Source organism: Cuculus canorus, chromosome 4, assembly GCF_017976375.1.
Source record: "Cuculus canorus isolate bCucCan1 chromosome 4, bCucCan1.pri, whole genome shotgun sequence".
Classification (NCBI taxonomy): Eukaryota; Metazoa; Chordata; class Aves; order Cuculiformes; family Cuculidae; genus Cuculus; species Cuculus canorus.
In genome coordinates, this window is record NC_071404.1 from 5,246,470 (window position 1) to 5,259,235 (window position 12,766).

The window sequence follows — 12,766 nt, forward strand, 5'->3', positions numbered from 1 at the left end:
TCTTCATCTGATCCAAACGGCTTTCAGTCTTGGGAGCTTCAGGCTTCCCAAAGCTGTACCAGAGGAAGCACATGTAAATATCTACACTTTTGAATGAGATTTTTTAGGTATATATCACAGAATAAGGCTTTCAGCAGAGACAGTTCACATGACCAACTTATGATTCTTTTGCTAATGGACATTTTACTCTGATAATCATATAGAAATAAAAAGGTCAACTTGAGAACTAAAGCACTTTTAACATGCATAAAGGCATTAGGATTTGAAACAATGAAGGTACTTGTGAACTATTATAACTTCCCAGTATCATTGAAGGTGTCAGAGTTTTGTTTGTGGGTGGAAAAGCACAGTTTCATATGTTAGAACATAAAGATTCTTCATTTTGCAAAGCTCAGAGTATACGGATGAGCTAATGATTGCTATTATTCATAATAGGCATGACTAATAAAAGGGAAAAGGAACTATGAGGAAAGGAAAAATATAGATAATTTTCTGGATGATCTGTGTTCTCTCTATGACTTCTCAGGAGAACATTTTCAAGCTATAGAGGTGCATGAGAAATACTTGACAGTGAGGGAGTATTTTGAGAAAAATCTAGTGAAAATGGCAAATTCAGTTTGCTAGTAAGGAAATAATCTACAAGGGTTTCTGTTCTCCAGCACAGAATCATTCCTTTGTTATCATTCCTCTTTTATACAATTATTTCCTTCTAGGCAAGAAGCAATAAGAAGAGAGAAAGGTATAAAATGGCCTGCTTGTCTAAAACTTGATTCTAATTCTACTGATTTCATTGCAGGTTGCAAATCTCGCCTGTTCAATCTCAAATAATGAAGAAGGTGTGAAGTTAGTCCGTATGGCAGCAACACAGATTGATAGTCTGTGCCCACAGGTAAGTGGGATGCCTGTTATACAGTACTTCAGAACTCTTTTGGCATTAAAAAGCATCAGTTAGCTGAGACAGGGAAAACAGCCTAGATGAAGATTATAGCCTTGCCTTTGTCATTACATTGCTGCCTGCTTTCCACAAACTGTGAAAAATATATACACATCTCAAGACCTGAATATCGAATGGGTGGTAGTGCTGTATTTTTAACGCCATCCATATCTATTTGTTCTTTCCCTCGTGAAAAAGATTCACTGATCCTTCTAACAAATACTTTTGAATAACAGGTTATAAATGCCGCGCTCACATTGGCTGCCAGACCCCAGAGCAAAGTAGCACAGGACAACATGGATGTGTTTAAGGATCAATGGGAGAAACAAGTGCGAGTTCTCACCGAAGCTGTTGACGACATCACTTCAGTGGATGATTTCCTCTCTGTTTCAGGTACTGGGATCAAGGAACTCTTCTAAAAATGTACCGCTAAATTAAAGTAATGGGTCAGAGCAAAGAAAAGTTATAATTATTATAGCATCAATAGTCCATTAATCATATTGGAATGCTGATCTTCTACACTCAGTAGGAGCAACTAAGCCGTGCAATTATGCAACCTGGTAGCAATGGCTGGCTTTTCATCTATGAAAAATAACATCCTATGTGTACTTCTATTTCTAGAGAGGTTTTGTTTCAACTCAGGGACAAGGTAGGTATTTGGCCACCTTTTAAAAATGTGTTACAGATGTGTCACAGGCTGACAGTATTTGAAAAAACAAGTGTTAGAGTCCTTGTGGAGTTGTAGGGAAGAAAAGGAAAGATGAACTTTAGTTTGTGGCTTTGCTCAGATCAGCTGAGTCTAAGCAGTAGGGCCCATGTACCATACAGTCCTTGGCCTTCTGATCATCCATAGTGCGTATCCAGGCTCTGAAGAGAGATAGGAAGAAGGGAAATAGGCAGATACTGCATATGAATCCCATCTAGGTATGCTGTCTGGACATGACCAATGTGTACATTTCCAGAGAGCTGGGAGACACTTCTGGATCCTAGAGCTTTTGGAGCAGCAATGCAACCAAATGGAAAGAAGTAGTAAAGTAGTATAAAAGCCAGAAAATCTTTGTGTTTCTCTGACCCTGCTAGGAAAGATTACAATGTAAAGCAAATTCTTTCACAAAACCAGACATGTATAGTAGTCCTTATGTAAAGAAGGAATGGAGAAGAGAAGGACGTTGACACTTTGGGTCACAGTCTTTTCTCTGTCTTCTTTGTGAAGTGCAGAGTAGCATTTGTACACTCCTGTAGCAGAGTGTATTTTTTATAATATAGCCATGTGCAATTGAATACTATAATTGCCAAGTACTGCATGTCTTGGGTTAATTGTCTGCTGCAGAAAACTCATTTTCCTATTACAATTTGAAAGAGGTGAATTTAATTGTGAATAAGGACATAGAGTGTGCCAAGTGTGGTTAGCTTACTCTAAACTAATGTCACAGAAGAGCTGGCTAAACTTCAGGAGAAAGCTTGGCCTTAAGTTTGTATTTCATTCTATGTTCTTTTCTTTGACAATTCCCAAATTTAAGAGTTTAAGATCTTCGGAGAAAAAGTATCCTTTAAAAAAATCCTTAATTTTCTTTTTTGTCCACACCTTTATTTCGTTTGGTTGTATCCCACTATTATTAGTAACAGGGAAATTATTCATTTTGGTGTAATTACACCCCACTGTTCAACAGCACTGCTAGAGTGTTTATTGCAAGCCATGACAAGGATATAAAAATGAACTCTCAACCTTAAAGGATACTTCAGAATCCAGTGGCACATGGATTTTTATTCAATATTTGAAGCTGGCAAACACTTTTCAACAGATCTACTGCTATTACACAATGAGTGGGCAGATCAAGCTGTAAACTGCAGACCCAGTCCACAAGCCAAAGAGATGGTAAACACACTTAAATGGCCATTTGGTTATTTGTTTGAGGATTTTGTTCACTCCAAGCACTTGTATCCATAAAACCAGAAGTTATTTGAACAGATGACATTTTTGTTTTTCCCTGACAGTATTTTCTTCTAATGTAGTCTTGACTTAGATACAAACTTCCCAAGGCAGCTGAGAAATTGTATTTCTATTGAGTTCAGGTTTTTTTTCTAATACTGTCCATAGACATCTCTATCTCTTAAAAATGAGAAAACATCTCATGTATCCAGAAATCCTGTTGGTGCTGGCTGTAAGCTTAGAAGCCTGAGCTTATACAGGGTAGTTTTATTTTTGGATGTTAAACCAGTGAAGCATTCCAAATGGGCTTGTGTCTGATTAAACATACTTCATGAAATGACACCTCCTCCTCTTCATATTGAGTGTCACATTTGATAGCATGTTTTATTAATACAGTGTCTACCAAAAGAAGATTGACCATAATTTTAATCAGTTACTTTATATTCCAAGTGCACTTTCAGTTCAAATCTCTATAGCAATTCTTGTTGGGTAAAATTTGACTATGCCGTGGTAAAAAAAAATTAATGACGATGAGGAGGAAATAGTGAAGAAATAATTTGGCAAAGCAATATTTTTTTAAATGTTGATAGTGAGGTTTTTAAACAAATAATTTTGCCTTGCAAGTTACTCAGATTCACAGCTCAGGGGACTTTCAGTTTTCATTCAGATTTGCTGTAGTTTAAAATTCAACATCATGTAGAACATTTCTGAAACCCTCAAATGATCCAACCTTGGGATTTTTAGCAGTGAAGATTAGTGTGCCATTCCAGTTTTGTGGCCAAGAATAATTAACAAAAAACAGGTTTTGTCTGTGGCAGAAAAGTAAGTTATTGTTTGTAATCACTGAGTTTCTCAGTGTGAGTTTGCTCAAATATGAAATTCAGTCATGGTTTTATCACTGGAATTATTTTAACTATACTGGCTGCAGGGAAGTGATATCTGACATAGTCAAAGTCTGCTTCATCCTTTCACATTATCTGTATGTGAGAATACTACATGTGATACTGCAGCACATGAGAGTAGATGGACTGATTCTGAGCCAAAAAAAAACAAACAATGCAGCTCCCAACATTTCAACAAAGCTACTTGACATTACATCATCTGAGCAGACTCGCTGTTGTCAACCCTCATTTCAGAATAGGCAGAGTCACATATGATTATTCTGTGTATCATGAAAAATTCACACCTTAATCTCTGGCACACACAGAGTAGAGGAGATGAACTCCTTCTGCAAAGGCTCCCTGCTGTCTACAAAGGCAATTTTGCTGTTATCTTTTCAAAATGGTTTATTTTATTTTCTAACTTATTTAGGCACAAATCAACCGAATATGTTAAACGTTTATAGGAATGTGTAAATTCATCTTCAGGAAATCACCCAACTGCTTATTAGAGCACCTGCAAAATATTTGACTACTTTCTTTTTTGGATCAAGTTTTATTACACTTTCATTAAAACTAAATTCAGTGTGATGTTTGAAATTAATGTGACTTTTTCAATGAACTGGAGGTTTGTACTTGCAGTATAGGTGAAAGAATGTAGCCCAGTCCCTTATAAAGACAAACAGTACACTTGGGATTTTTTACTATTAGGTGGCATAGTATCACAGAGTGGTATTTATTTTGCAAAACTGAATAAAGATAGATAACAATTTTCTAATGCACTAACATTTGCTTCTTACCCAAATCAGTAAGTTTTACTATGAGAGAGAACTGTATTTTTTTTTTCCCCTATGTTCCAGAAAACCATATCCTGGAAGATGTGAATAAGTGTGTGATTGCTCTCCAAGAGGGGGATGTTGATACACTGGACAGAACTGCGGGTGCAATCCGAGGCCGTGCAGCCAGAGTTATTCACATCATTAATGCAGAGATGGAAAATTATGAAACCGGTGTTTATACTGAGAAGGTACTGGAAGCTACCAAATTGCTCTCCGAAACCGGTAAGCTCGTTTGAAATATCGTTCAATATTAAGTCACATAAAACTTCCAGTTAGTTCTCTGAAATCTGTAACTTGGAGGTGAACTTGTCGTTGAAAACAAGATATAAATGAACAAATTAATGACCATGAGTGGTGTTTTTTTATACTCTAATCAATGCTGTTTCAGAAATCATATTCATAGAATCATAGAATCATGGAATCATAGAATAGTGTGGGTTGGAAGGGACCTTAAAGTTCATCTAGTTTCAAACCCCTGTGATGGTCAGGGACACCTCCTACTGGATCAGGCTGCCCAAGGCCCCATCCAACCTGGTCTTGAACACCTCCAGGGATAGGGCAGCCACAACTTCTCTGGGCAATCTGTGCCAGGGCCTCACCACCCTCATCATGAAGAAATTCCTACTTATTTCTAGTCTGAATCTGCCCTTATCCAGTTTATACCCGTTGCCCCCAGTCCTATCACTACAAGCCTTTGTAAAAAGTCCCTCCCCAGCTTTCTTGTAGCCCCTTCAGGTACCTATTGACAAGACTCGTAAAAGAGAGGAGATTCAGGAACTCATCAAAGCTAGTCTACTTCATCAAAGTTTTCAATCGTTTGAGTAAATAATAGACAGCTTTTTCTTCAAGTTCTTTCTGAGTTTGTTGATTATGTATTAAATGCTTCTAGAAGAATCATTACAAATATTACTCTGGTCTGTGCATGTATTTGTTGGTGACTGAAGTTGTGTTTCTAAACAAAACAATTTGTCATTGAAAACACTTTTGAGAAACTGAAAATTTATTATCTGGTTGAAAAGATATAAAAGTCTGACAGATTATATAAAATATATAGATTATATAAAAGTACAAAAGACTACTAAATGGATAGACTGAGAAAAAGCATTGATTTTTTTTTTTTTTACTTGTTTTTGCCTTCTCAGAGCAGCGGTTGGATTCATCTTAGTGTAGGTGATTACATCTAAGCTGGTCATTTTGGACTCCTTTATACTCAGTATTATCTGTTGCCATGTGTGTCTGAATTGTTCCATGCAGGCAGTACTGTTAAGTGCTCTCATCTTAAAGCAGTGGTCTACATTTGTTTGGATGAATTATGCTTTGATTTTCATTGACATTACATACTAGGTCTCCACTCACTGTACAAGTGACCGGCTGTGATAGAGATGTGTGTAGTGTAGGTGACTGAAAATGTCTGAGCTGATCCTCCCCTGTCTGGTTGCACTTATTCATTTGGACTTTATAATCATCAAGATTATTTTAGAAGGAACAAATTAGAGTGCATCAGTTCAGGACGTGGCAGATGTTACATTCAGACAAAACAGCTAGGCATCTCCCTGTGACATAGCAAAGCAAAAACTGTTGCAGCTCTGGCAGCCCCTGTGTTAGTTTTCAGAACAGAAATCAGCAAAATTATCTAAAAAATATGTTGGGATGATTTAATATGACTTGTTGTGTTATTGTTGTCACCAAAGAATCCCAAGCCCTAATTGCACAGAAAAATCCCAATGAGCAAAACCAAGAATTTCTTCTTTTTCTTACTTTTCTTGATGTTTTATTGGAAATTATAGCTGAAGTGTGGACGCTTGTGGTGGTGAGTATGGTTAGAAAGTTGTGTCTTGAACATGGAATCATAGAATCATACAATTGTACAATCATACAATCATACAATGATTTCGGTTGGAAGGGACTTTAAATATCATCCAGTTCCAACCCCCTGCCATGGGCAGGGACACCTCCCACTGGACCAGGTTGCACACCCAAAGTACTTGTAGATTTGCACCAATAATTCAGCACTAGTAGGAATTAACTTTCCCAGACTCTTTCCTGAGATATCTTTAGGGACAGGTCGGTGACACGATCTTCAGCCTATGACACATGCTCTGTTTGGCCCTACACAGCTATTCCGCAGGCAACATTCATGTTCGTTTTCCATCTAGCTGAAATCAGCTGGTTGGGTACAGCCCCTGTACAGTTTGAAGATAACACAATAAGTTTGGCTTCTTGTTTCCCTTGAAGTTTACTCATCTCTGTGTATCACGTTTTTTACATGGGAGATGTGAAAGTGGATCTGAAACTTATTTTTATTAGATCTCCTATTTTAACCACCCAATAAGAGATCAATGCAATGAGTACGGTAAATTTAGCTTATTTTAAGAAATCGATGAACGGGTATTGTGAATTCACAGAAAGAAAATAATCTATTCAGTTTGATATGGTAAAATATTTTGTTACACTCTTGCGTTAAAGTCTTCATTTAGTAAAGGAGAGATTTTGAAGAATTCTCCCTATCATTAAGATTTTTTAATTAAAAAAGCAAAAGAAAACATATCTTTGAGATTTTTCTTCAGCTAAAATTCTAACCTAATGTTCTGTAATTTTTTTATTAATACTTTTTCAGCAGAATAACTGACAGTTATAAAGCACAGTTATATAGAACAGTACTAGGCAGGGTATGTATTTATGTTCCACGTTTAATGCACTTTTTAATATAACTTGAACTAAAACTAAGTGCTAGAAGCTCTGGACTAAGTGCATCTTAACAATATCAATTCTTTAATGCTGAGATACAATACCTAAGACTTAGCTGCTGTTCATCAGAGTCAAAGTTATTGCTTATTTCGCATTTGCTTTCTAAGTAAGTTTGTGAGCAATATAAAACCAAATATTTTAAAGATAAACCCATGTTTTAAATGTTAAGAAGTGTACATCATTGTGCAAATTGTGCAACAGAAGTTTGGAAGATGGAATGGGCATAAATTCAGTGTAGCCAACGAAGGTAAAACAATACATGCCAGGCAGTAATTTGTATCATTAATATTACAGCAAAATTTCTGTCTGCTGGTTTTCAGGCCATTTACAAAGGCATTGATTATTATTTCTCTATGATTGTTTATTACAAAATGTGGATTTTCCTGACTCATTTTGTCACTCTAGAATAAAGTGGTGAAAATGATAGTCAGATGATCCTACTCCATTTTGTGCCCCTGCCCTCTCCTTCAGAACAGTTCTCTGTCTACATATGCATCTGTATAATTACAGTTATAGAGACATGGGTATCCACGAATATAATCATATATATCAATTCTATTTATCACCTGCGCAGATTTTATCAAGCACTCAAGAATGATGAGAGTGATTATTTGGAGTCGGGCTCCTCACACAGATGCACTTAGGAAAACAATGACGGACACCTCCTTATCATTTTCATCTTTCTTTCTCCTTTTTTAATTGAACTTTGATTTATTTTTAAATTAAGTCCTTTTAAAACCTGGGAAAAATTTATTTAAAGGACAATGGGAGGCAAATAAGCACATTACTTTTTTCTTTTAAATATTATTCACTTTTAACTGCTATCTCAGGAAAGGAAAACCTTTTTAAACCTCCTTTTCCAGGGATTTCGTGCTATATGAGTACCGAGTCTGATGCACAGATAGTGCAGAAATATGGATACACTATTTTAGAAACACCTTGCTAATGGTTATTTAGAGGGGAGAAAATTAATCTTTAGTGAAAGCAATATTGGTAGGTTCTAAAAAACTTACTTTAATAACTGATTTCACCTTAAAGTTTTATAGTTTGTTGTTTCCATTTACAGCCCTTGGAATATATGGGGTGGGGTTTTTTTTAGTGGTTTAGAGCTTTCCTGCCTGTGCTTGAATAACCCATTGCCTTTGTAGCCAAGTACTTGGTAACAGCAAGATTCTTATCTCTGACAGCAATATTAGGGAGTGACATATTGGTTAGTGTCTTTTTAACATTGTGCACTTTTGCTTTAAAGCCAAAATAAAAACTTGATTCTCACTCACTGCCTTTCTTATAAATCCAAGATGAAAACTATAAAACCACAGAGTCTACAGGGTTTGCTGGGAACAAACACAACCCTCAGAGATTTTAGTGGATATTAATAGTGCAGAAGTAAATGAGAGCTTCAGGGTTTAATTTATTTATTTAGGTTTTTTTTTTAGAGGGTGCTGTGAGGTTTTTCTAGTATCTTTAGCTTGATTTCCTAAAGATTAAGGGGCAGTGTCTTAGTGGGGATAAGCCCAGCCTTGGGCATCAGGTACCTCTGTGAGGACGGGGATGGCCAGATGTCAGGCTGGGATGTCAGCCCACAAGTGGGAGTCAGGATCAGGCCCAGTGAGGGGAACCAGGGTCAAACACAGCCCAAGGATTGGTAGACAGATTGTGCTGAGGGTTCCTGTTAAACGTTGGTATTCTGCATTTGTAGAGAAGTCCGAAATTATACTGCTACAAATGGTCCGTGAAAAAAAAAAAAGGTATGAGAGAGGGGTAGAAAAGAGAAGAGAGGAGAAAGAAAAGTCAAAGGAAAAGGAAAAAAAAAAGGGAAAGTAATAAGAGAAAACAGAAGGCATGATTTCTATTTGAATATTGAGATCTTTCCTACTGCTCAGCACTCTGTCCTAGCAGCGACTGAGGGCAGCTGCAAGGATCCCATTGGCTTTAATAAGGAGAGGATTGAAACCTACTCAACAATTGCTTGAGAAGCTGTAACCATAGAAGGGGAAAAGCATGAGTTTCCACACAGGTAAAAAGAATTGTCTACAGAAAGAAATCAAGAAACAGGCAAATAGGCTGAATATTGTTTTTCAAGATTTCTGAAATGCAGAGGGGAGAAAAAGCTGTGACGTTCTTTAAAGGTCAGAAGGTTGAATCTAAACTGGGGAAACTTGAATAGACTTTCAAGTTTGTAATGAAAGGGAGTGGATGGGAAACGAAGAAGGGAAAAAAAAAAAAGCAGAACAAATGGGACCAGAACTGGCTGGGAAAGTCTGTGAATACTTTCCAATATATTTTTCATTCAGTTTGTGTTGAGATGTCTTGAAACCGTTCCGGAAGAAGCAGTAATAAAGTATTTGGGCTTCTTCCTCCTCTGAAGGACATTGGAAATTTGAAATTGTCTGATTCAGACCAGAAATCTGAGTTTCAGCTTTTAGCATGTTTTAAAAAATATCCTGGTAACTTTGTAAGTAGCTGGTTTTAAGTAGGTCACTCTCTGACTTCTGTTTTGACCTAAATTTTGTATTTTGTCTTTATCAGAGTGGACTAAAGTTCAGATTCAGCACTACTGGCAATTCAGCAATAAGCCTGTGAGAGTTTTATCAGTGCAGTAGGACAAACTTTAAAGATATTTATCACTGGAAAAAGCAGCTCAACGATATTATCAAAGCTAATACTAAAATGTAGTAAAGATGGATTTTTCAGCAGTGATATGAAGGGAAACAAAATGTAGAAGCAAGAAGATGAATTTAAGCATGGCTGTAATCAAAGAAAAGGCATATTGAATCTGAGGGAGAGCTAAAAATTGCAAAATGGAGCCTATTTTAAAAATAAATGATGGTATATTCATGTTTTATGGGAGTTTCAGGTAGCTATAGTACAACTTATGGGTACCATCATCCTGAGAACACGAGATTGTTTATCCAGGGGTTTTGATGAAATTATAGCTTTTATTCTACAAAGCACTATAGCATTTTCTTTAAAGTTCTAAACTGAAATCTAAAGGTCAGGATATCACAAACACCACCACCCCCCGCATTTAATGCATTATTAAAGAAAAGATATTTTACAAAAGGACCAGAGAATACCCAACAGTATGTTCCACCAGTGCTTGATTTCATCTAAAGAATTTTTAAACAGAGAAACTGCCTTCAATATGCAGAGGAATATAGTAAGAAGTCATGTAAAATATATTATAAAACAATTAAATATAACAGATGAGATTAATAAATCATCATGGTGTCTGAAAGCTTAAATACTATTCTTTTTCTCTCCACTTTTGGAGTTTAAAAATAGAAGATAAGACCAAAGGAGAATATAATGTAGTTGATTTAGAGTTTCAAAGGCTTTTCAGACAGTCATGCACACACAGCTGTTTGGAAAATAGGTAAACATGGAGTGAATATAAAACCTTTTTGATGGATTAAAAACTGGTTACAAGGCAAAGTACAAGTGACCATTTCTCAGCAGGCAGAAAGATAAATCCTGTGATGCTTCAGGGCTCAGCGGTGTGATTGGTGTTGTGTAGTGTGTTAGTTAACAGGTGAATTGACAGAAGCAAAATTTACTGAAAAAATCCTGTTTTGGCTGGTGGGAGCAGGGGAGTTTCCTTATAAGGACAATACTATAAAGAGCATTTGAATTAATTTCTCTAAGTAAACAGAAAAATTTAAACTATATTATCTATACTGACAGGAAGTCTCTGAGCTAATTCATCCTCTCAGAAACAATATGGCATCATTACGGACGGCTGGGCAAATATACCTTTCCACTGCACAACAGCCTTCAAATCAGTGTTTAAGAGCATAATTGTTGAGGCGGATATTCACTGAATGTCACTGAATTATTTAATGAGTGCTAATTTTCATAAAACGTTATTAGTTAGTTGCGCTTCAAAACTTTTCTCAAAAGCATCTTCTCTTCTTAAGGCCATTTTTTAAAGTAAGAAGGACCATTGCAGAGGTAGAAAAAAAATTAGATCAAGTCTGGAAAATATAAACAGAAAAATGCAGCGAATAATGACGAGCTCCCATCATTTGTTGGTTTTGGTTTTTTTTTCTTGTGGAGATAAGTGTGACTTGTACAATAATCTTTTAAAATAAAAACACTGGTATTCCTTGCATCCCCTTGCCTACACACACCTACGAACAGATATACACAAACTTAGAACTAAAGCCAGAAAGAGTGTTTTTCTCATGTTATATAAGCCATTTTATGTCTAACAGCACATAACGGTTTTCTTGAGGGGACTTTTCGAAGAGCTGCAGCAAACTTTTATTTGAGGTATTAAATTGAACGGAGTCCCCTTGAGTAGGAATAGTGTTTTGGGGGTGCTCATTGTGTATATTTGCACAAGGAAGCAGGAGACTGAGTGAGACATCTGAAATTGGTGAGACGTGTATGTCCCTGCAGCCCGTACTTGTTAGCCTTCTTTGTATGCTTTGTGACGTACCCTTTCATTACACGACCACCTACTACGCTGGCCAGGAGGCACCTGCCTGCAGACACCGCTGACCTTGATTTTCCCCTGACATTTTATCTTCCTACAAATGACAATTCAATCAGGGCAAAGTTTGAATGGTTGTTTGGTTGGTTTTCTTTTTTATTTTAAGTGTCTATAACTCACAATATGTAGAAACCTATCTACAGACAGCCTATTCATTTTTATAGCGTACAACTCACCTGTATTGCACACGAGCAAATATAATATATGCCGAAAGTGTGGCATCACCATATCGGTACTGCATAGTTGTATATCAAATCATAGAATCACCAGGTTGGAAAAGATCTCTTGGATCATCGAGTCCAACCATTCCTATCTGCCACTAAACCATGGCCCTGAGCACCTCATCTACCCGTCTTTTAAACACCTCCAGGGATGGGGACTCCACCCCCATCCTGGGCAGCCTCTGACAGTGCCCAATGACCCTTTCTGTGAATTCTTTTTTCCACATATCCAGTCTGAACCTCCCCTGGTGGAGCTTGAGGCCATTGCCCCTCATCCTGTCCCCTGTCACTTGGGAGAAGAGCCCAGCTCCCTCCTCTCCACAACCTCCTTTCAGGTAGTTGTAGAGAGCAATAAGGTCTCCCCTCAGCCTCCTCTTCTCAAGGTTAAACAACCCCACATCCCTCAGCCGCTCCTCGTAAGATTGTTCACTTGTATCCACAGAAAAAGTAGGAGCCTCCAATGAAGTACCAGAAGGTTGATTTAACACAGATGGGCTCCAGGGTCAGACACACCAAGAGCACTGGTTTCACAGACCATAGCTAAATCAGTGATGCAGTGTATTGGCAGGGAAGGCTGAATCTTCCAGAAAATCTTGTGTTCACTGCAAAAAGCTATACAGTAAATGTAGTCATTATTTTACATCTATGCTTCAACTATTTAGTCAGGAAAAACTGATGGATAAATAGCAAGAAGAGTAAAGGTGGTCCCGTGTGTGATGTT

The 12,766-nt window shown here is 37.2% G+C and overlaps 1 protein-coding gene across 2 annotated transcripts in view; it reads left to right on the plus strand.

Annotated features, from left to right (window-relative positions):
* Positions 1-12,766, plus strand: part of CTNNA2 (catenin alpha 2) — a 520,003-nt gene that overhangs the window by 453,070 nt on the left and 54,167 nt on the right. For both annotated transcript variants that reach the window (XM_054064692.1, XM_054064693.1), the window contains exons 10-12: positions 797-889; positions 1,171-1,327; positions 4,603-4,803. In XM_054064692.1, the coding sequence (XP_053920667.1) occupies positions 797-889; positions 1,171-1,327; positions 4,603-4,803 (451 nt within the window). The remainder of the gene's footprint in view (positions 1-796; positions 890-1,170; positions 1,328-4,602; positions 4,804-12,766) is intronic.